Below are 24,968 nucleotides of genomic sequence, written 5' to 3' on the forward strand. Positions count from 1 at the left end.
AACCCCACACTGTAGATTGAGAGAGAAACCACAGAAGAAAACAAAAAGTTTTATAATTTATTTTGTATTTAATTTTTCCTGCTTTTTGAACAACGGGTCCACAGTTTCATCTTGCAACTGTGCTCTGCAAATTATGTAATGAGCCTTGGTAAGGCGTGATCCCTTTAAATAGGGAATCTCCTCACTCTCCATCTTAATACTTGGACCATGTCTCTTATTTAAGTTATCTGCTCAGATGCTTTAGGAACTTGAGATTTAAACCCCGACTTATGTGTTTCATCAAAAAAAGCTAGGGGAGCACAACTGTACTGGAATGGAATCTAAGAGACATTTCCTGCATAAGTTCTCATTAGAAAAAAAAAAAGTGCTAGGGCACCTGGGTGCCTCAGTTGGTTAAGCGTTTAACTTTGGCTCAGGTCATGATCTCATGATTTGTGGGTTTGAGCCTCGCATTGGGCTCTGCACTGGCAGTGCGGAACCTGCTTGGGATTCCCTCTCTCCCTCTCTTTCTCCGCCCCTCCTCCACTTGCTCTCTCTCTCTCTGTCTCTCTCTCTCTCAGAAAAAAATAACCTTAAAAAAAAGTGGTCAACAACATTCCTACTGTAAACAAAACTGTTTAATTTCTTATAAAATTTTTCAGTGTAGCCTGAGAGCCACAATGTCACAACACTGAACCGTGGAAGTCTAAAATGATGTAATGCAGATAGTCTTGAAGAGTCCAATTTCCCATAAAGAGAAGCTTAATTTTTTTTTTCCGATTTTTCAATCAGTCTTACCTTTGCGGAAATCTCGAGGTTGAACATTGTTTTTCAACAAAGCCTGAATGAACGGGCTCAGAGCCAGATAAGGACCCAGCTGAGTCTGGCAGGGATTGAGGGATGTTTCTAAGCAAATTACTTAGCATCCTTGTGCATTAGGCTCCCATAAGTTAAGGAGGGAGAGAGCTGAACCAAGTCTCTCTTGATTGCGTTGTGGAAAACCGTAAATGAAGACGATTCCGAGTCATTTAACAATGTAAAAATAATAGAAGGTGAGACAACTGAACTTTTGTTAGAATGCTTTTCCATTTCTGAAGAGCTAAATGAATGTCTAGGTGACTCAGAATGGCTGCATGTTTTGTTTCAGAAATTAAATTAGAGGATTAATTTGTATTAGTTACATGAGGGTACTATGGCTATAATAGACTTATTTTCTGTTTGTTTCCATACTAATTTTTAAATGTCTTTTGGTTTAACTAAATTTAGATTGTTCTTTTAAGTATGATACCAGACTTGCACACAAAGGCCTTCCACGCTAAAATTTTACAGGAAGTTGCAAACTAGTAATTAGTTAGCAAAGATTATATGCTAAAGGAAATGATTATATATGGGATAGATTCTAAAAATAGTATCTTTTCTTTTTTTTCTTTTTTTTTTTTAATTTTTTAACGTTTATTTATTTTTGAGACAGAGAGAGACAGAGCATGAACGGGGGGGAGGGTCAGAGAGAGAGGGAGACACAGAATCTGAAACAGGCTCCAGGCTCTGAGCTGTCAGCACAGAGCCCGACGTGGGACTCGAACTCACGAACCGTAAGATCATGACCTGAGCCGAAGTTGGGACACTTAACCGACTGAGCCACCCAGGCGCCCCAAAATAGTATCTTTTCTAAATAACATTCAAAACACCTTTGACTATTGATCAGAGAGTGTCTGGCACTAACTGGGCTTTTGCTATCAGTGTGCTATAGAATAGGTTTTTATTTTATGTCCCATGATTTATTAAAATATTGGGTTTCCACTAGTATGTGAATCCTGAATTACGATTCTACCTCTAGACTAGAAACTATTTTCAGTCACTCCTCTTACATCAGATTATAGGATCTCCACAAGTAACCATTTCTATGTCAAAATAGGATTCTTTATTCTTAGTAACCGTGTTCTCAGTGTATCTTCAGTGATTACTGGCCTTGGCCTTCCTGTCGTGTGAAACAACACAACACTGTGCTGAGATGACTACTTAGGCTTATCAGAGACCTCTTTTCCCATGACTAGGCTGTTTTGTATATATAGTCTCTGCTTACGTAGAATATTAGTCACCTATAAATGTTCCGTTTTTCAGGGTGATCATGGCTTTAAGCAGTCCAAAGACACTGAAGAGAGGCTCAAAGTTATCCCCAAGTTTTGTTTTCCTGACTCAAAAGACTGGGTGCCAACCTCAGAACTCAAGAGGTAAATGGGTTCCTTAATCTGATTTCTCATTTTTGGAACTGCAAAAATAGAATCAGAATGTTTGAGAAATGGGTAGAGCCAGCAGTTAAAGCTATGTGGACACTGTAGCAGGTCAAGGATGCAGTGGGAGGAAAGGAAGAAACAGAATTAGAACATTTCCTATGTGAGTTCAAAAAAGAAAAACATGGAATAGTTTCAGTGTCAAAGGGAAAACGAGTTTGAGAAGCTCTGCAGTTGGCCAGTTCTGCGGGGGGAAAAGTTCCGTTTTATATACAATCAGAAATGCCACCAAGTGGACAGAAAAGGAAAAAGGACTTGGGCTCAGGGACCCTACTTAGGAGGTAAAACAGCGGTGTCTGCACCTTGTTTCTCCTTCAAGTTGACGGAAGCCACAGCCCAGATTGTACGTTCCCCTGCGAAACTTGTACAAAGGGAAGATCCAGATTGGGAGGTGTGAGCATTATTGAGAAGGGAAGATAAGGAATTTCTTCCTGGTATCTCGAGGGAACTGTGTTCAATTAATAAACAGTTATCCTCCCTGAATCCTGCTTGTAAGTAGATAACTGCTCAGTTCAGAACTGTAATTATTGACCCTGCTGTTTAGGCCAAAAATCGTGATTCTGGAACCGTGTCACATGCAGATAACCTGCTGGAGGAGAGCCTCGGCTGTTGCCTAAGTAGCTGCTCTGCCTTTCTGCCTCACCTTGCCTCCAGTCTGAGCTGCTGTCTCACCTAACCAGTTTGGCCTGATGGCCACTCTCCTCTCTGAACCATCAATCCTGATGGTCTTAAGCTGTCAGGTGCACTGCTAACTGCACAAGCAGCTTCTTTCATAATGGCCTGGCCGCTCCATAGCTGGCTTTTCTGCCCAATGAGTTATATGGGTTTTTTTTTTTTCTGGAACATTTGGGAAATACAGAGGAATAAATAAAAAGCGGAAGTTATAAGTCACTGGCATTCTGGCACTCAGAGATAATAACTAAATATGTTGGCATATTCCCTTTCAATCTTTGTTTTTGGCCATATATAGATGTATGTATTCACTGCTCAAATTTGGATTTCTTTGATTATTAATGAATTTCTTTCTTGGTCTTCTTTTTATAAACTATGCAGATCTTTTTTTAAATGTTTTTTTGAGAGAGAGAGAGAGAAAGAGCACTCAAGAGTGGGGGTGGGTAGAGAAAGAGGGGGAAAGAGGATCTGAAGCGGGCTCTATGCTGACTGCAGAGAGCCCGATGCGGGGCTCGAACTCACGAACTGTGAGATCACGACCTGATCTGAAGTTGGAGGTTTAACTGAGTCACCCAGGTGCCCCTCTCTGCAAATCTTTTGCTTATGTTTCCGGTGAGGAGCTGATAATTTTCCTAGCAACTTTTATAGTTAAGGATATAACCCTTTGCCAATCACTGTTCCATAGGACCTCTCGGAACTAAATAGAAGAATTTGGAAGGGAAAAATACCTTTCCTAAATGTTAGACTCTATCAGATATTCACTAAAAGGAAAATAGGCATGATTAATAGCTAGACTGGGTAAATAAGAAAGTAAAAGGCAGTGGCATCAGAAGGTCATCCTGTACTTTCTCTCTCACATACAATGTCAGGCAAGATATTCTCAGGGCTGGACATTCTTCCTCAGGAGGAGGGTGGCTTGCAATAAATGTGGTATTAATGCCTCCTCTTACATCACAAAATGACTGCTGTTGGACACTAATTTTAAATTGTTTGTTCTGGGGCGCCGGGGTGGCTAAGTTGGTTAAGTGTCTGACTTCAGCTCAGGTCGTGATCTCACAGTTTGTGAGTTCGAGCCCCACGTCGGGCTCTGCACTGTGTGGAGCCTGCATGGGATTCTCTCTCTCCCCCCTACTCTAAACAAACAAACTTAAAAAAATAGTTTGTTCCATGAAGAATGTAATAATTAGTTGTTTAGATCTCGCCTATCGACTATTTTTTTTTCAGTGAAACATTCTCCTTTGTCTTAACTGGTGAAGATGGGAGCCGCTGGTTTGGTTACTGTAAGAAGCTCTTGGTAAGTACCAGGCTTGTTCTACAGGCAGGGCTGGGCAATAGAGTCCTCAGTAGAGTCCAGGGACACCTGGCTGGCTCAGTCGGAAGAGTGTGTAACTCTCCATCTGGAAGTCATGAATTCGAGCCCCATGCTGGGTGTAGAGATTACTAAAAAAAAAGAAACAAACAAAAAAAAAACCAATAGAATCAGACTAGGAACTTCAGAAACTCTATTTCTAGATGAGTCTGAGGGCTGCATAATCACCCATGGATTAAAGAAGCTGCATTAGCTTTAACTAGTAAGAGCGAGGTTGGAGTTAGCAACGAGTGTCCCAGAATAAGAAGGGTATGGACTTCTTCTATTACTTGTGTGTTTGTAATAGATGAAGAAACCAATGACAGAGTGGTTAAATATCAGCCTGGGTCTATTCAAGGGATGGCGTGAATTAAGCCATTCGCGGGAGCTCTGAGTTACTTGCTTCTTGTTTAGATGCTGCCACTAAACCTGGAATAAATCATGCTATCATTTTTTTTAGCATTTTCCCATCTAGCCTTGGTTCCTACTCTGTACTAAAGAGTACTAAGAGAGTATTCATAGTTCAAATTAACAAAGACTTGTGCCGCGTCATTTTTGCTTTGATGTGTTTTGTTTTAGCCAGAAGGCAAAGGGAAGCGACTCCCTGAGGTGTACTGCATGGTTAGCCGCCTGGGCTGCTTCAACCTTTTTTCCAAGGTGAGTGCAGAATGAGCCCTGGGAAAGGTGCTGTGCTTCCTGGGCTCCGAGTACGTGTTGTTTCTGATGATTTCACTGGGCTACGTCTTGTGACACGGACTCTAGCATACTACTTTAGGAAGCGTTCTCAGTAGTAGATTAGAGCCACAAGTTTGAAGGTTTACATTCGTCTAGACTAGACTATGTTTACATTTGTCTAGTTTACCGGAGTCACTATGTTGTTGCGTCATCTCATTTTGATCTGCCAAACCTCCCAGCTTCAAGGAGAACATAGCCTGAAGCTTACCTTGCCTCGTGAGTCTTTCCCAGACCCCAAACTGCAAGATATCATGGTCGGTGTCCCCTTCTCTGCCCCTACCGTAGGGAAGTGGAAAGGAGCTCCTCTTCTAAAAATGAGTGGATTGATTTGAGTAACTTTTCTTGGAGATATAAAGATACCCCCAAGAGATACGAGGCCTTTAATGAACTTTTTTTCATTGTGGAAGCTTATCTGTCTTAAAATCTGTTGGTGTAATTTTCAAGCTTGTGCACCAAGTTTGGTAGTTCCTTATGTGTTTGAACTGAGTCCCTAATGAAGTAACATACGTTGCACGTGCAGATTCTGGATGAAGTGGAGAAGAGAAGGGAAATGTCTCCAGCCCTGGTTTACCCATTCATGCGAAGTGTCATGGAAGCTCCCTTCCCAGCTCCTGGACGCACCATCACAGTTAAGAGCTACCTCCCTGGGGCTGGCGATGGGGTAAGTTAGCTCATGTTGAAAAGGCTTGATAACCACCAAAAAGCAGGCCTTACACTAATAGGCAGAATTTCCAGAAGCCTCAGGGCATAGATTTCCCTTTTCCATAAACTGTGCAGAATGTGTTTTAGTACCAAAAATCACTGGTGAAATGGCCAGTTGTGAGACATTGTGAGTTAGTCCAGTTGTGAGATAGTCGAGCCGTCTAGGAGCTAGAGGTTTTCTGCCTTTTGTAGACTGAGCCCTGTTTGTAACAATAGCAGTGTGATAAATGATGATTATACATGCTATTGTCTGGTAAAATAAAAGGTTTTACCAGAAACTTACAGCGTGAAAAGAAGTTATTAGGGGGCACTGGCTGGTCCAGTCAATAGAGCACGTGACTCTTGAACTCAAGGTTATGATTTTGAGCCCCATGTTGGGTATAGAGATTATTTTAAAAAAATAAAATCCTTAAAAAAAATAATTAGGTGTTAGGTCTTGGGAGTAGTTGTAGACAGCTTCACAAACTCTGTAGCAAAACCTTTTTCCTGAATTTCCCCCGTAAAAGAATGACAGGATCCATTAATGGTGTCATTATAGATTGTTTTCCAACCTGAACTCCCCTGATTTGAATTCTTTCATTTCAGTCTGTTGAACTCTGCCGACCACTGGATTCCCGACTAGAACATGTTGACTTTGAATGTCTGTTTAAGTGCCTGAGTGTGTGCAATCTCATCCGGGTCTGTGCCTCCCTCCTTTTGGAACGGAGGGTAATCTTTGTTGCCAACAGCCTAAGGTGAGAAATTTGTAAAATATGTCACTTCCTACTGGTATTTCACTTGTTTTCACTATTTTAAAATTTGGGCATTTACAAAAACCATAGGATCTCAGTTACCTAATGCCATAGTGACGTGGATAATTCCAAATGGTCAGTAATCCAGAGCTATTTTGCATTAGGCTATAGCCGTCACTTTGGGATTGCAGTGAATTTATCTTTCTAAGTGTGTTTTACTTAAACCGTTGTTAAAGGTTCATACTGCTGGAATGAATAAGTCATGGGATAAAAGGTACACCATAGGGAATATCGTCCATGATACTGTAATGCTAAGGTGACAGGTGGTTGCAACACTTATGAGCATAGTATAATGTGGAGAGACTTGGAGTCACTATGTTTACACCTGAAACCAGTGTCACGTTGGTGACACCTGAAACTAAGGTAACATCAGTATAGCGTGTCAACTATACTCAAACAAGAAATTAGTTGGCATTCCTTTATCTAAGTACACATTAACTTTGAGCAATATAAATTGTGGGGAAAAGCTGGTTAAGACTAAAACTTTTCTGTGAATTAAGTTAAAAATGTAAACAAAATGTCAAAAATTAATGAGTCCTCACAGAATCGCTCATCTGTGATCACTAACCGGTGTCAGGTAATTCTGTAACATCGTATCTGAACCATTCTCCACGTGTTGAGTGCGTCACACCGTTTCTGCTTTCTTCTCTGGCCAGCACCCTGTCAAAATGTGGCCATGCTGTGGTTGCCACACTGTATCCGTTCACCTGGCAGCATACCTACATCCCAGTCCTACCAGCATCTATGATTGACATCGTGTGCTCACCCACTCCGTTCCTTATTGGAATCCTGTCTTGCTCCTTACCGCAGCTCCAGGACCTCCCCATTGAAGAGGTGAGATGGGAGAAAAGACAGGGCACTGACAAATGAAAACAGATTGCCTTTAAGAGTGTTGGAGTCGTCATTCGTATTAAAAGACAATATTCATGTACTATGCCATCCTATTTTTGTATCTTTTTATAAAGTGAGAAAAATTCCATAGTGCACATGAATCCAAAGTTGTGGTGGTGCCATGGACTCGTTCTTGTGTTATTCTGAAGGGCAGGTCTTTTTGTTTGTTTTAAGTCAAACACAAGAGCTACTCTGGGTTAACTTAAAAAGTTGTTTTAAGGGGCGCCTGGGTGGTTCAGTCAGTTGAGCGTCCGGCTTCGGCTTAGGTCATGATCTCACGGTTGGTGAGTTTGAGCCCCGCGTCGGGCCCTGTGCTGACAGCTCAGAGCCTGGAGCCTGCTGTGGATTCTGTGTCTCTCTCTCTGCCCCTCCCCTGCTCGTGCTCTTCCCTATCTCTCGAAAGTAAATAAACATTTAAAAAAAATTAAAAAAAATTGTTTTAAATATAACACACATATAGAGAAGTGTGGTCAAAACAAAATGAATTATCACAAAGTGAATGCTTACGTAAGCCACATTGGAATGGAATGGAAACATCACAGCGGTGGAGACAATGCCACCAACACCTTGAAAAGTCTCCATCAGGCCACCTTCTGTCACTGTTCCCTTCCCACGCCCATGAAAGGTAACCACTGTCTTGACCGTTACGGTGTTCATTTACCTGTTTTTCTTTATAGTTTTACATCCTACCCATTTATTCCTAAACGGTATAGTTCAGCTTTGTCTGGTTTTAAGCTTGTTATAAATGGACTCATGTGCAGTGTATAGACATATATTTTATCTGGCTTCTTTTTTTTTGTAGCCAAATATATTACTTTTTATTATAATTACTTCTTTTTTTTAACTTTATTTTTTATTTTTTTTAAATTTACATCCAAATTAGTTAGCATATAGTGAAGCAATGATTTCAGGAGTAGATTCCTTAGTGCCCCTTACCCATTTAGCCCATTCCCCCTCCCACAACCCCTCCAGTAACCCTCAGTTTGTTCTCCATATTTATGAGTCTCTTCTGTTTTGTCCCCCTCCCTGTTGTTATATTATTTTTGTTTCCCTTCCCTTATGTTCATCTGTTTTGTCTCTTAAAGTCTTCATATGAGTGAAGTCATATGATTTTTGTCTTTCTCTGAGTGACTAATATCACTTAGCATAATACCCTCCAGTTCCATCCACATAGTTGCAAATGGCAAGATTTAATTCTTTTTGATTGCCAAGTAATACTCCAAGTAATACTTCTTCTTTATCCATTCATCCATTGATGGACATCTGGGCTCTTTCCATACTTTGGCTATTGTTGATAGTGCTGCTATAAACATGGGGGTGCATGTGTCCCTTCAAAACAGCACAACTGTATCCCTTGGATAAATACCTAGTAGTGCAATTGCTGAGTCGTAGGGTAGTTCTATTTTTAGTTCTTTGAGGAACCTCCATGCTGTTTTCCAGAGTGGCTTCACCAGCTTGCATTCCCACCAACAATGCAAAAGAGATCCTCTTTCTCCGCATCCTCGCCAACATCTGTTGTTGCCTGAGTTGTTAATGTTAGCCATTCTGACAAGTGTGAGGTGGTATCTCATTGTGGTTTTGATTTGTATTTCCCTGATGATGAGTGATGTTGAGCATTTTTTCATGTGTCGGTTGGCCATCTGGATGTCTTGTTATCTGGCTTCTTTTGATTAACCTTGTGTCTGTAGGATTCATCCCTGTGGATGAGTTTAACAGCTGTTCCATCATTCTAATTGTGCGTATTATTCCATTGTGTGAATACCCATCCTACAGTTGATGGACTTTTGAGTTGTTTCCAGTTTAGGGCTACTACAAATAATGCTGCTATAAATATTTATGTGCATGACCTTCGGTCCATATGTGCATGCAATTCTAGGGTATATACTTGGAAATGGAATTGCTGGGTCATGGATAAGCATATCTTCAACTTAAGTAAATAAGATCAAACTGTTTTCCAAAGTAGCTGTGCCAAGTTAAACCCCCTCCACCAATGTATGAGAGTTCCTGTTGTTCCATATCCTCCTGACACTTCTTATCATCAGTTTGTATGATGTAGCCTATCTGGTGAATGTGGAGTGGTATTCTCGTTGAGGTTTAATTTGCATTCCTTGATTACTGTTGGGGGTGTGCATCTTTATTGGCCATGTGAATATCATCTGTTATAAAATTCATTGTCTATCTTTCTACTGGATTGTTTACCCTCACTGATTTGTAAGAGGTATTTTTATATTCTGGGTATCAGCCTCTTTGTGGCATGCCTTTTTATTCTCTAAAATGATGTTTTTAATGCACAAAAGTTCTTAATTTTAATATAGTCATAATTATTGGTCTTTTCCTTTTATGGTTAGTGTGTGGTGCTATCTCCTCTTCCCTTCCCTTCCCTTCCCTTCCCTTCCCTTCCCTCCTCTCCTCTCCTCTCCTCTCCTCTCCTCTCCTCTCCTCTCCTCTCCTCTCCTCTCCCCTTCCCCCCCTCCCCTCCCCTCATCTCATCTGCACTGACAACAGCATCTGACGTGGGGCTGGAACCCATAAGAGCTGTGAGATCATGACCTGAGCCAAAGTCGGAGGCTTAACTGACTGAACCACCCAGGTGTCCCTTTGCCTTTAGTTTTTAATTTTTTTGTATATGATAGGAGGTAAGGATCTTTTTTTTTTTTAATATGGACAGTGAACTATACTAGTACTAGTATATTAGGAAGTATATTGAAGTCCTCAAAAAATTTAAAATAGAACTACCATGTGATCCAGCAATCCCACTTCCAGGCATATATCCAATAAAAATTAAATCATTCTCTTGAAAAGATACATGCACCCTCATGTTGAAGAGGAAAACCACTGTTTTCCATAGTGGTTGTACCAATTTGCATTCATATCAACAGTACACAAGGGTTCCTTTTTCTCCAGCATTTATCTTTTGTCTTTTTGATAATAGCCTTTCTAACAGAGATGAGGTGATGTCTCAATGTGGCTTTGAGTTGCATTTCCTTAATGATCAGTGATGCTGAGCACCTTTTTATGGGCCTCTTGGCCAGTTTGCATGTCTTTGGGAAAAATGTCTATTCAGTTCCTCGGCTCATTTTTTTTTTTTAAAGTAAACTCTACACCCAACATGGGGCTCAAACTCACGACCCCAGGATCAAGAGTCACATGCTGTACCATCTGAGCCGGCCACATGACCCTCTTCTGCTCATTTTTAATAGGATTATTTGGTGTTTGTTTTAGTTTTTGGTCATTGTTGGGTTTTGTTTTGTTTTGTATTTTGCTATTGAGTTGTATGAATTCTTTATGTATTTTGGATATTAACCTTTTATCAGATATATAATTTGCAAATATTTTCTCCCACTTCGTAAGTTTCCTTTTCATTTTATTGATGGTTCCCTTTGCTGTGCAGCTTTTAGTTTAATATGCCTCTACTCGTTTATTTCTCGCTTTTGTTACCTTTGCTTTTGGTGTCAAATCCAAAAAATTCATTGACCAAACCAGTGTCAAGATGCGTACCCTTTATGGTTTCAGGTCTTAACATTCAAGTCTTTACTCCAATTTGAGTTGATATTTTTTTAAGTTTATTTGTTTTGGGTTGGGGGAGGGGGTGCAGAGAGAGAAGGAAAGAGAATCTCAAGCAGGCTCTGTACTGTCAGCGCAGAGCCCAGCATGGGGCTTGAGCTCACAAACTGTGAGAGCATGACCTGAGTCAAAATCAAGAGTCAGACACTTAACCACTGAGCCACCCAGGCACCGCATTTTGAGTTGATTTTTATGTATAATATAAGATAGAGTCCAGTTTCTCTTTTTTGCATGTGGCTGTTTTTCCCGACACCATTTATTGAAGAGACTGTCATTTCCCCATTGCACATTGTTGCTTCCTTTTACTGTAAACTGACTATGCGTGAGTTTATTTCTGGACTCTGTTCTGTTCCATTGATCTATGTGCGTTTTTATGCCAGTACCATACTGTTTTGATTACTGTAACTTTGTGACCTGGTTTGAAATCAGGACGTGTGATGCCTCCAGCTTTGTTATTTCTCAAGATTGCTTTGGCTATTCAGGGAACTTGGAGTCCCATAGGAGCTTTAGGATTGTTTGTTCTATTTCTATGATGAATGCCACTGGAATTTTGACAGGGATTGCATTGAATCTGTGCACTGCTTGGGGTAGTATGAACATTTTAATAATATTTATTCTTCTCATCTACGGGCACAGAATATCTTTCCACATACTTGTGTTCTTCAGTTTCTTTCATCAATTCTTACCGTTTTCAGTGTACAGATCTTTCACTTCCTTGGCTAAATTTATTCCTAATTATTCTTTTTGATGCAGTTGAAAATGGGATTGGTGGTGTTCTTAATTTCTTTTTCAGATAGTCCATTGTTAGTGTATAGAAACACAGCTGATTTTTGTACTAACCTTTTTTTTTTTTAACTTTTAATTGTGGAAAATTTCAAACATAGTAAAAGTAAACAAAAGGTTAAAATAACTCCAATTACCCTACTTCAGCACTTACCAACTCATGGGGCCATCTTTACCCTTACCCACTCCTCTCTCCCATAACATTTTGAAGCATATCCTGATATAATTTCGCTGTTAAATATTACAATATAAATCTCTATAACACAAGGACATTTTAAACATAATCACAATACCATTATCACACCTAAAAAATTTAATAACAATTCTTTTAATATTAATACAATCCAGTGTTCATCTCTCCATTTCATAAATATTTAATAGTTTGTTTGCATCACTCCCAAATAAAGTCCACTATTGTATTTGCTCAGTATGGTTTGTCACTTTTAATGTATAGATGTGCCTGCCATCATTCTTTTTTAAATGTTTATTTATTTTTGAGAGAGGGTATGCGTACATGCATGACCAGAGAAGGGGCAGAGAGAGAGGGAGAGAGAGAATCCCAAGCAGGTTCTGCATTGTCAGCACAGAGCCCTACACGGGGCTCAATCCCATGAACTTCAAGATCATGACCCAGGCCAAAGTCAAGAGTCAGACGCTTAACTGTCTAAGCCATCTAGGCACCCAAGATGAGTTAACTTTTAAATGGGCTACAACTTGGGGCGCCTGGGTGGCTCAGTCGATTGAGCATCTGACTTCAGCTCAGGTCATGATCTCACCACTTGTGGGTTCGAGCCCTGCGTCTGGCTCTGTGCTGACAGCTCAGAGCCTGGAGCCTGCTTCGTATTCTGTGTCCCGTTCTCTCTGCCCCTCCCTAGCTCATGCTCTGACTCTCTCTCTCTCTCTCTCTCAAGAATAAATAAAACATTAAAAAAAATTTAAATGGGCTACAACTTGAACTTAATTTTGTTTAAAACTATTTCCATTGCTTGAAAGAATCAAACACTCTTCCTGATCTAGCAGTGGCTAATGTATGTCTCTGTGAATGTCTCTGGTTTAACTTACCTAGCTCCTTTATCCCATAGGTGCTGATAGTTGATCTCTGTGCAGACAAGTTCTTACAGGAGGTAAGTAACAAATGAGGTGATTACATAATATTTGGGGATAATTGGACAGAAAATATGTGAAAGTACTTAGAGAAGATGACTCAGGCAAGACTTTTAGTTCCTACACATACTGACACTGTGGCCAATCATACAAGATTGACCTGAAAAATTGGGTTAGGTTTATAGCTGTCTCTCCCAAAGAAGGAAGGAGGAAAAGATTAAATGTCATTCTCAAAAGAGGTAACCCTCCTTTGACATCCAGATGGGCTGATGTATAAGGATCTAATTTCATTGAAAGTAACAAGCATCCAACGTTGATTATGTCTAGATACTGTGAGAATCTAAAGGTAAGACGCAGTTTGAGCCCCTCAGACCTTATGATCTAAAAATGAGAAGGGGGAGTGGACATATGTATAAAGTTTTAGAAATGGTGTAATAGAGATTTCCACATGGTACAGTAGGGGCCAAAAAGAAAAAAAAGTGGTCATTTATTCTGGGTCTTGAAAGTGGAAGGGAGAGTTAGCAAAGCCTGCTTAGGGCAACACTCTGTAGCCTGTATATAAGTGTGTGAGCACTCAGCACAGGGTAAGAAAGGATGTTTCCCGAGACTTTGTCTCTTTTCAAAGCGTTTGAAACACTGTTTATTTGTGGATGATCTTTGTAATACAGTGTAAGACTTGTAGATGAGAGATATTTGATGGAAAGTTACCAGAAAATGTCGTAAATATATATATATTTAAAGACAGCTATGTATACCATAAACATCCTGAATTCTGCTGAATGTAGGGAAAGAAGGTTCAGACTGAGTCTTTAGCCAAAATCTATACAAAGTCACCGGTGAAATTTTGGGGATTTAACTGGTATATGTTTGAGATTTTCTCTCTCAAAGGTCCTGAAAAATCTCAATTTCGTCCCTTAAGGTATCTGATGAGGATGAAATTCTACCTCCTAAACTCCAAGCTGCCTTGATGCAGATTTTGGAAGAACGAAATGAAATCTTGTCTCAGGAGCAGAATTTTTCACAAGGTATGAGATAAATGGTCGAAGACTCAAAGTCAAGGTGGTAAATACTTACTGAATGCCCAGCACCCTACTAAAGAATGTACAAAAGTATCAGATTGCCTGTGATCTGGAAAGCTTATAATCAGCTTCCTTGCTGACCCTCAGATGTACTGGTCCCCTTCGGTTTCAGTACTTTTTTTTTTTTTTTTCATTTTTTTAACGTTTATTTATTTTTGAGACAGAGAGAGACAGAGCATGAACAGGGGAGGGTCAGAGAGAGGGAGACACAGAATCTGAAACGGGCTCCAGGCTCTGAGCTGTCAGCACAGAGCCCGACGCGGGGCTCGAACCCACGGACCGTGAGATCATGACCTGAGCCGAAGTCGGCCGCTTAACCGACTGAGCCACCCAGGCGCCCCCGGTTTCAGTACTTTTACACTTGCTCTGTTCCATTCATAGAATGCTGTTCTCTAGATAATACACATGGCTCAAGCTCTTGTTTCCCCACAAGTCCATGCTCAGATGTCACTTTCTCAGTGAGGCCTTTCCTGACTGTCCTTTTTATTTATTTTTAATGTTTTATTTATTTTTGAGAGACAGCATGCAGGCAGGGGAGGAGAGGGAGAGAGAGAGGGAGACAGAGGATCCTCAGTGCACTCTGTGCTCAAAACAAGCCGATGTGATGCTAGAACTCACGAACCCCTGAGCCAAAGCCGGAAGGTCAACCGACTGAGCCACCTAGGCGCCCCCTGACTGTCCTTCCAAAAACTGTACCCACTCCTTCAAGGCTCCCTATCCTTCTCCCTGACCTTAGTTTTCCCCAGGGCTTTTATCACCATCTGATGTACTAGAAATGTAAGGTCCATGAGAGCAGTAACAGTCTGTTTTGCTTTATCTCCAGTCCTTGTAACAATAGTCAGCAAGTAGGTACTCGATAAATATTTGTTGAATAAATGGGCGAACAATATTTACTGAGTGGCTTACTGTGTCCCAGGCATTGTGCTCCACACTTAGCATACATCTTATTCCATCCTTGTAATGTCCTTATGAAGCAGGTATCATTATTTCATCCCCATTTTACAGATGAGAAAACTAAGGCTGTTTACTGATGGAGAATATGAAGGGAGGAGCAGCTTTAGAGAAATAATTAAAAGTTCAATTTTGAATATTGAGATACCTACTGGATATTCAATACACAGCAGACATTCAACTAGAGATATCAAGTAGACTTTTTAAAAAATATTTATTTATTTATTGAGAGAGAAGGGGAGAGAGACAGAGGATGAGCAGGGGAGGGGCAGAGAGAGAGGGGAACAGAGGATCTGTTCATTGACAGCAGCGAGCCCAAGGTGGGGCTCGAACTCACCAACCGTGAGATCATGACCTGAGCCGAAGTCAGACTCTCAATCGACTGAGCTCTGGGTGCCCCCAAGTAGGCATTTATATACATGAATTTGGGATTCAGATTTGAACTGAATTTGCTATTTTATTTCATTTTATTTTTTATTTTTTTTTTTAATTTTTTTTTTCAACGTTTATTTATTTTTGGGACAGAGAGAGACAGAGCATGAACGGGGGAGGGGCAGAGAGAGAGGGAGACACAGAATCGGAAACAGGCTCCAGGCTCTGAGCCATCAGCCCAGAGCCCGACGCAGGGCTCGAACCCACGGACCGCGAGATCGTGACCTGGCTGAAGTCGGACGCTTAACCGACTGCGCCACCCAGGCGCCCCTGAATTTGCTATTTTAAAGCTGTGGGACCAAATGAGGTAACCCCCTATAGAGTGAGTATAGATAGAAAATAACAGATTTAAGGATTGAGCCCTTGGGTTGGCTGGGAATGTTGTGGTCAGATTTCCGATGTTTGGCAGCAGGAAAGAGGAGCATCCAGCGCAGGGAAACTACAAGAGCAGCTAGTGAAGGGGGAGAAAAAACCCAGAGGAGTAATATTATAGAAACTGAGTGAAGAGTGTATTTCACAAGGAAAGTAAACAGTGTGTCGAATGCTACGGAGAGGCCAAGTAATGCTACGAAGAGGCCGAGTAAGATGAAGACTCAGGATTGACCGGTAGATCTGACAATGGGAAGGGCTTAGAGACCTTGTAGCGGCAGATGCAGTGAGATGGTGAGAAGGAAGCAAGACTGGGGAAGGTTCAAGAGAGAATTGGAATGTCATTCAGCTTTTTGTAAAATTTCTTTTTTAATGTTTATTTATTTTTGAGAGAGAGAGACAGAGTGTGAGCGGGGGGAGGGGCAGACAGAGGGAGACACAGAATCCGAAGCAGGCTGCAGGCTCCCAGCTGTCAGCACAGAGCCCGATGCGGGGCTCAAACCCACCAACCCTGAGATCCTGACCTGAGCTGAAATTGGACGCTTAACCAACTGAGCCACCCAGGCGCCTCAGCTTTTTGTAAAATTTTAATGGAATTAGAAAGGGCCGAGAATAGTTAAGACACTCCTGTAAAAGAACCACATTGAAGGGGCTGCCCCACAAAACACCGACTAATCAGAAAGTCACAGTAATTAAGATCATTCGGTTTTGGTTCAGAAATAAACAGAGCAAGGGAAAGAAAGAACAGAAAGTGCGTAAGCATAAGGAAACTTAATTTGTGTCAGTACCAACATTGCCTATTAGCAGGAAAAGAATGAACCATTCAGTAAACAATACTAGGGCAACTGGTTTTCCATATGAAAAGAAATGAATATGATCCATACCTCAATCTGTACCTAAAACTAAGTCTGATGAATTAAAGATTTAAATGTTAAAAGTGAAGGGGGGCCTGGGTGGCTTAGTGCAATTCTTGATCTCAGGGTCGTGAGTTCAGGCCCCACATTGGGCACTGAGCCTACTTAAAAAGAAATTGTAAATGTTAAAAGTAAAACATTAAATGTCTACAGAAGAATAGAAGAAAATATTTTAGGGGGCACCTGGGTGGCTCAGTTGGTTGAGCATCTGACTCTTGGTTTCAGCTCATGATCTCACGGGTTTGTGATCGGAGCCCCATATTGGGCTCTGCGCAGTCAGCATAGAGCCTGCTTGGGGTTTCTCTCCCTTTGCCCCTCCCCAACTTGTGTGCACGCACATTCTCTCTCAAAAAAATAAATAAACGTTAAAAAATAATTTATGTTTTGGGACAGTAATGGATTTCTTAAATGTGGCACAAAGAGCAGGAACCATAAAGTAAAAGGTTGATTAATTTGACACATAAATTGTTTAAATCTGTTCATTAAGGGTCACCATAGAAAAGAAATGTAAAACAAGCTACAAACTAGGTGAAGCTATTTTCAACAAATATAACTAGTAAAGGAATAGTATTCAGAACTTATTTTTAAGAATTCCTACAATTTGGGGCTCCTGGTTAAGCAATCTGCCTTTAGCTCAGGTCATGATCTTGCCGTCCACGAGTTCGAGCCCCAAGTCAGGTTCTGTGCTGACAGCTCAGAGCCTGGAGCCTGCTTCAGAGTCTGTGTCTCCCTCTCTTTCCACCCGTCTCCCACTCACACTCTGTCTCTCTCTGTCTCTCAAAAATAAAGAAACATTTTAAAAAATAAAATTAAAGAAATATATAAATTAAAAAATAAAAATTCCTATAATTCAGTAGTTAAAAGATGAATAACTTGCGGTGCCTGGCTGGCTCGAGTTAATAGTGTGTGTGACTCTTGATCTCAGGGTCATGAGTTCAGGCCCCACATTGGGTGTAGGGATTACTTCAATATAAAATCTTAAAAAAAAAAAAAAAAGATGTACAACACAATAGAAAAATGGGGGAAACATATGAACAGTCATTTCATAGAAGAGGAAACGTGAAAAGCCAATAAATATATGAAGAGGTGTACACCCTCATCAAAATCAGGGAAATGTAAATTAAAACCACAGTGAGATACCATTTTATACCCACCATATTGGCAAAAGTTAAAAAGTCTGACAATATCAGGCATTGAGGAGAATGTGTAAATTCAGCTGCTTTGGAAAAACAATTTGTCACCATTTAGTAAAATTAAAGGTGTATATATTCTGGGGCACCTCGGTGGCTCAGTTGGTTAAGTGTCTGACTTTGGCTCAGGTCATGATCTCACGGTCTGTGGGTTTGAGCCCCGCGTCAGGCTCTGTGCTGACAGCTCAGAGCCTGGAGCCTGTTTCAGATTCTGTGACTCCCTCTCTCTCTGCCCCTCCCCCTGCTCATGCGTGCACGCTCTCCCTCTCTCTCAAAAATAAACTTAAAAAAATTTTTTAAGGTGTATATATCCTATAACTGACAATTCAACTTTACGATATATACCCTAGAGAAACTCTTAAACATGATAATTAGGAAACAAGTAAATAGTCTTCATAGCAGCATTATATGTGATAGCAAAACTGTTCATTGACAGGAGGATGTTGCCTTAAGAAAAGCGTCTTACAAACATCTGTTTTACATAAGGTTCAAAGACATACAAAAACCTAAAAATATGTTGTTGGGTTGCCTATGTGTATAGAGGAACTGTAATCTCAGGTAAGGGAATGAGAAATATAAAATCGCAGAGAATCGTCGCCCTCTATTGGAGAGTAGGGGAAGAACATTTCAGAGAGGGCATCACACGGAGCTTCAGAGATAACCCTTGATGATCTGATCTATTTTAAACTTTGGGGTGGGTACTGGTGTGTTCATTTCACTCGTGACCTTATGAAATATTTATACATATAAAAGAATGTACAAAGCATATACACTAAAACAAACAAATAATTGAAGATAAGTTATAGAAATGCATAATTTTTAGAACAAAGGGAATGAGATTAAGAAAGGGTACAACAGGTGTAAACAACTCTTGAAAAGTTTTGCTGTAAAGTGGAAGAGAAATGGGACAGTAACTGGAAGGGGTGGGAGACTGGGGCACAGGTGTTGACAATAAAAGCAGTGATGGATCATGGATTCTCAGCTACAGAAGGAAAGAGATGAGAAGGATGTCTGTTGAACAAAATATTTTAAAAATGTACTTTATAATCAATGTAATGCCAGAAGAGACATTAGTGGTCACCTCATCAGCCACCTCATTGTACAGATATGGAAAGAGAGGCCGTGGGGTGGGGGGTGCAGGTGTAAAGCAACTTGCCTCCCATTATACTGCTGCTTCATGGTAGAACTCTGACCAAACCTAGGCCTGATTCCCAGCCCAGCACAGAGCTAATGGAAAGAACAAGAGATATCATGAAGGGGGGAAAAATACTACTAGATATGGAAGAAAAAGGAGGAGTTTAAGTTGAATCTGAGGTTTGAGCCTGGAACCTGAAAGGCAATATATTTCATGTTACAGTGGTTAAGAATTACCTGACTTGGGAGTCTGGCAACTTCTCCCTGTAATAGATGAGATGACCCTGGAGAATGTCTTTGTTTTGAGCCTCATTACCCTCAGCTGTAAAAAGGAAATAATACCTGGACCACTGTATCATTACACTTACAAAAGCTCTAAATACAGTGCTTGACATATCTTAAGCACTCAAATTATTCTAGAATAATAATGGTTATAGTATGAAACGGGAAAGTTGAGAGAGAAACTGATTTGGTGGAAAAATAGAATGAATTTGGTTTTGAACATGTATTGTGTATTTTACCAATTTCTCAAAAGGACCTGATTTGACTTTTAGACAGAATTTAAGTGGTAATGGGACAACCAAATGATGATTACCCATCATGGTAATGATAGGTAGGTAACCTGAGTTCTGGTGACATATCAGGGCTACAGATGTAAGGTTGAGAATTATCAACATGGAAAGCCAGCTCTATCTCTATGCCAGTTAGCTCTTTAAGGGTGGGAATGCTGAAGAGAGGTGGTCTGAGGACCATGCTTAGGGAGAGGAAGAAGAGGCAAGAGAAAAACAAATGCTTGGTCATAAAAGCAGGAGAGAGATCCAAAAAATCAGGAGAATATAAAGTTGTGGGAGGCAAGAGGAGGAATGAGGAGGGGATTCGCATAAATGCAGCACAGAGTTTAAAGGAGAGACGAATGGCGAAGCAGATTAAATTTGGCTGGTTCTCACTGGTGGCCTTTGAAAGAGCAGTTACAGTGAGATCACGGATATGCAAGCCAGGCTGAAAGATGTAATAAGAGTATGTGTGGGAAGAAAATGAAACTAAAAATATAAGCCATTGACTTTTTGCAGGTCATGGAGTGTGCAAGAGAGCCAAGAATCGGGATTCTCAGTCCTTTGATCTAGGATTTCCTGTACATGACTTTCATAACCATTTCCCATAAACACAAAACTTAGGGTTTTTCTTTTCTTTCTTCCTTATTTTTCTTTCATTTTGCAGCAGACGTGACACTCAACTCTCTGGTGTCCGAGGCATTTGTGAGGTTTTTCGTGGAGCTGGTGGGACATTATTCTTTGAGCATGACTGTCACTGAGCGTGGGGAGCGTGTATTCCAAAGGGAACCATTCCGTAAATCCCACACCTCCCGAAGTGTACGCCACTTCCTGGATCTCTTCATGGAAACTCAGATGTTTGCAGGCTTCATCCAGGACCGAGAGCTTCGGAAAAGTGGAGTGAAAGGTCAGTTTCATCATAAAGTTATCCCTCTGTATTTAGTGAGCACTTGGAGCATTTGAAAATAATGTAAACAAAAAATGGTATAAAGCCTAGGGCTCAAAATCTAGGTTGTTATTATGGAAAATATTTATCTTATAATTTTGTTTCAGCTATGGAATCACACTGGTAGAAAGCACAGAGGTTTATTTCAGTGATTTTCAGTAAGTATTGGAAAATTTCACCAACATGAGTTTTCCTTGTAGGTTTGTTTGAGGTCCGGGCCCTCCAGTATTTGGAAACAATTCCAGAGTCTGAGCCCAGTGGGATGAATAGAATTTTGCGGAGTCTTGGTGAGTTGCTTTTTCTTTTTGGATAATGTGACTTAAAAAAAAAAAAACAAAAAAAACAAAAAAACAACAACAAACAACCCTTTTGCAGTAAGTATGCCTCATCACAAAAGCTTTATAATCAAATCAACAATATGACCTCAAATACACTGAACATAAACCATGACTTAGTTCCAAAGTTTTTTGGAGAAAAGGAAGTGTTTCTCAGAGGTCAGGATTCTCCAGCAGAGTTGTCCTTGGGTCTGTTTTCCTCAGATAACATAAGAATTTGCATATCATGATTATTAATCTTTTCTAGGTCACATCACTGGGAGAATCTCATAAAAACTGTAGATCTTTTCCCCAGAAAAGTATGCTTAGAACATACAATTTTTAGGGGCGCCCGGGTGGCTCAGTCAGTTAAGCATCCGACTTCAGCTCAGGTCACGATCTCACAGTTGGTGGGTTTGAGCCCGTGCAGGGCTCTGTGCTGACAGCTCAGAGCCTGGAGCCTGCTTTGGATTCTGTGTCTCCCTCTCTCTCTGCTCCTCCCCCACTCAGGCTGTGTCTCTCTCTGAAAAATAAAAAAATAAACATGAAAAAAAAGAACATACAATTTTTACATATAATTCTAGGGTATTCATGGACCCTCCTGAAGCCCATCCATCAACTCCAGATTTTTTTTTTTTTTTAAACGTTTATTTTTATTTTTGGGACAGAGAGAGACAGAGCATGAACGGGGGAGGGGCAGAGAGAGAGGGAGACACAGAATCGGAAACAGGCTCCAGGCTCTGAGCCATCAGCCCAGAGCCCGACGCGGGGCTCGAACTCACGGACCGCGAGATCGTGACCTGGCTGAAGTCGGACGCTTAACCGACTGCGCCACCCAGGCGCCCCCATCAACTCCAGATTTAAAACACCCAGTTTAGAGGGCATCTGAGGCAAAAGAGGATTTCCTACAACTCTAATTTTACACTTCATAAAGAAACACAGATGTTTATGATTTTCCAATTATAGCTAACTTTTTATTATCCTTTGTGATATTGGAGAACAGTGATGTGTTACCCCAAAACAATGAAGAACCTACATTCCATGGTGTTTATATTGGTCTTTGAAATATGTACCCCCTGGTAACTAGACTTAGCATAGGGATCATTTTATAATGTATAAAAATGTCAAATCACTATGATGTACACCTAAATCTAATAGGACATTGTATGTCATTTATACTTAAGTACAAAAAGAAAAATACATGCCCTTAATTAAAATTAGGCCTTATCCTTAACTAGCTGAGAGACCATGGACAAATTATACCTTGAGCTGTTATTTAATCTTTATACCATGAGGTTAGATCAAATCAGTGATTCTGAACTCTGACTACAATGTTTTAATCTCTGGGGAACTTAAATGAAAATTTCCTCCACGCTAGGCTCCAAGAAATCTCTGGGGATCAGGCCAAGTGATTTTAACCTATAGTCAAGGTTGAAAACCACTGGATTAGGTGATGTCTGCGTTCTCTTCTACCTCTATAATTAGACATTTGGGGTTGGCTAGTTGGTTTGTTTGGTAACCACATCCCCTGATAGCTTTGGATGGCGGCTTACTCCTGGGCTGTTCTAAATGACTAAATAGTTAATCCCTTTCCTGAAATAATGTACAATAAATAAAAATGAACTAATGAGAGTTCACTCTACTTTTTTCTCTCTTTAGGAAGTAAAATGAAATTTCTGCAGAAGAAATGAAATCTTTGATAGACTGTCTTCATCCTAAATAGAACAGAAAGTGCCAAAGAAAATATTTTTCCAAGAGTCAGGAGGCCCTGGAGTAGCCTACAAAATCCTGGAAAATTTGAAAAGGTTACAAAGCAGGCCAGGTCCTCGGAGGAGGATTCTCCTGCTGCTGCTGTAGTAATCACTGGAGAGTTGTCGAGAGTAGTCTGGAACCAATGTTCTAATTACTCTGCCTCCATTCCCCACCCCCAACCCCCCCAGTAGCCTTTTCTATTGAATTCTTAGGCTCATTCTTTGTGTTATGTGCTTAGTCTGTGAAGGCATTTGTCTTTTACTAGGGAAGGATTTGGTGTTGCATTTTTAAGAACTGCTCAAAGAGGAGGGGCACCTGGCTCAAAAAAATAAACGAACAGCTCAAAGATGAGCACAATAAGAGAAATTCTGAGTTTCAGGTACTGGGGAACATGATGGAAGTGCAGAATATGCCTTACACACGTAATTCTCATCGCTGAAATATCATGGCAGCTTTAAACCTACGGGCTGTTTGAGCTGAGGCAAGGAATATGCTCATTTCTGTAGCTCCAGCCTAACGTTCTGTTGAGGGGATCGCACTTCCGTGGAAACCCTATTTATTAACACTGTTTTTGAGAATCTCATACAAGTAGATACCTTGTGGCTTCTCTACATTGTGTGGCACGTGAGTAGCCTGTCAACATTAAACTTTGTAGAATTGGAACAGGAAAACATCCTTGCAAGGGCATGAGATTATCCCTCCCCCCTTTTTTAGTGTCTTCCGTGTGCCATGCATGATGGTACCTGTATGTCATCTTATTCAGTCTTCAAGTCAACTTCATGAGATACTTGCATCTTGCATTTTACTAATGAAGAAACTGGAATTCAAAGAGGTTGACTAACTTGCCCAGAGTTCTGCAGTAGAGCCAGAACTGAAGCCAGGACTATTCATTTGTGAACACAGAGATAGTTGATTAGTCCTGCAGATGGAAATTTGAGCTCTGTGGGACCACAGCTATCAAAAAAGTTCTCTTTGAAGCTCGAAGCCAACTCTCAGCTCTGAGAAGGGACTTCAAACTATAGGTGCCTAAAGGAGACTCATTTTTGGTTCCCCTACAATTGTTGGACTTTTTGCCCTAATTAAATTGGGACTCAAGACTGAACATTTCCTGGACATTCACCACATAATCACCCCGACTCTTAATATCTAAAATCGTAGTAGCAATTTATCAGTGATGGTGTGTTTTCAGTGATAAATGTTATAGATGTCCGTTTGTTTTTCTTCAATTCCTGCTGATGGGTTTAACTGGCATAAAAATATTTATTCCAACTTAACCAAACCTTACAAGTTGTATTATGATGCAGTTTATTGACTTGCACAGTATTGTCGTTACAACCCATTCAGGTGCGCGTGAATGAATCTGAAGCAGATACCGTTTAAGGCTGGTGCTATATAATTCTTATGGGCCTAAAAAATAGAACTGAGCCTGTATCTTTTGTAAAATGTTTATTAAGCAGCTAACCCCAGTGGGGCTCTTAGCAGACATCTCCCCATTTGCCACCCCAACCCTGAAGGAAAATCAGTAATTGGGAATTGTTTATAAAATAGGGGTAGGAGGTATTACGGTGGTGAACACTGACCATCCCTCTGTGAGGAGACCTTTGTATCAGGGATTGAGGTCTTATTTTATCCCTGTGACCTGAAGCTACTTCCTTTTCTTAGGTCTGTTTTATTTTGTTTTTGTAAAGTATAACGAATTCTGGACATATTTGTAAAAAGAGTTGCTCAAGATTTGTATAAAATGTTGTTTATAGATCTTTTAATGAATAAACAAAAATTCCATGGATCTCTAGAATTTTAAATAAAATTGCTTAAGATGTAAAGACCTTCTACACTACTTAAATCTATAACTAGCACATTTATCTGATGATAGTTCGAAAGACAATCCGAATCAATGCTAGACTAACCCGACTTAGTAACCGTGGCCAACATTTCTAGGCTCCTGGCAGACAAAGCCTGGGTCTGGATCGCACACACACAGGGCAGGGCATATAGTCCGACGACCTTATTTGGTACTGGCCTGCTTAGTCAAAGGGAGCTGGGAGACCGGGCCCAGAGACGGTGCTGCGATGGCAGGAGTGGTTGGAAGGCAATGAGCACAATTCTATTTCCGGACACCCTAAAGGCAAAATGACTGGATTTCACAGACGTCCTGAAGGCAAAATGACGCGATTTTGTTGAATCTGGATTTGGTGGGCAATCATTAATCTCACCTTGGAAGTTCCTTTTGTTACGAAGGCCCTTAAGCTTCGCAGCTTTAACTGGAGACTGGCGCCAACTTCCAGAATCTGTGAAATAACTGCATTTATCCAATGCAAGGGCTCTCAGGGGCCGAGAACGAAAGATAGTGGGCGGGTACAGCAAGGAGCTCAGGGACTGAGAAAGATTGCCACAAAGAGAAAAGTTTAAGGGTTGAAGGAGGGAAGTTAGGGGAGCAAGCCGAGTGGGAAACCAGTGTCTCTCTCCCCGCCAAATC

The 24,968-nt window shown here is 40.7% G+C and overlaps 1 protein-coding gene across 3 annotated transcripts in view; it reads left to right on the forward strand.

Moving 5' to 3' along the window:
* Positions 1-24,315, forward strand: part of DENND2C (DENN domain containing 2C) — a 42,063-nt gene extending 17,748 nt beyond the window's left edge. For 2 of the 3 annotated variants that reach the window (XM_047085703.1, XM_047085702.1), the window contains 11 exons: positions 2,101-2,210; positions 4,167-4,236; positions 4,870-4,947; positions 5,546-5,686; positions 6,313-6,461; positions 7,175-7,352; positions 12,839-12,880; positions 13,780-13,885; positions 20,148-20,387; positions 20,627-20,713; positions 22,400-24,315. In XM_047085703.1, coding sequence (XP_046941659.1) covers positions 2,101-2,210; positions 4,167-4,236; positions 4,870-4,947; positions 5,546-5,686; positions 6,313-6,461; positions 7,175-7,352; positions 12,839-12,880; positions 13,780-13,885; positions 20,148-20,387; positions 20,627-20,713; positions 22,400-22,431 — 1,233 coding nt within the window. In that variant the 3' untranslated portion in view covers positions 22,432-24,315. The remainder of the gene's footprint in view (positions 1-2,100; positions 2,211-4,166; positions 4,237-4,869; positions 4,948-5,545; positions 5,687-6,312; positions 6,462-7,174; positions 7,353-12,838; positions 12,881-13,779; positions 13,886-20,147; positions 20,388-20,626; positions 20,714-22,399) is intronic. The other variant, XM_047085704.1, reaches the window with a different exon arrangement.
* The last annotated feature ends 653 nt before the right edge of the window (positions 24,316-24,968 follow it).

This window comes from Lynx rufus, unplaced genomic scaffold (genome assembly GCF_022079265.1).
Source record: "Lynx rufus isolate CCGP_SWC_20201006 ecotype Redwood Valley unplaced genomic scaffold, mLynRuf1.p SCAF_2, whole genome shotgun sequence".
NCBI classification, from domain to species: Eukaryota; Metazoa; Chordata; class Mammalia; order Carnivora; family Felidae; genus Lynx; species Lynx rufus.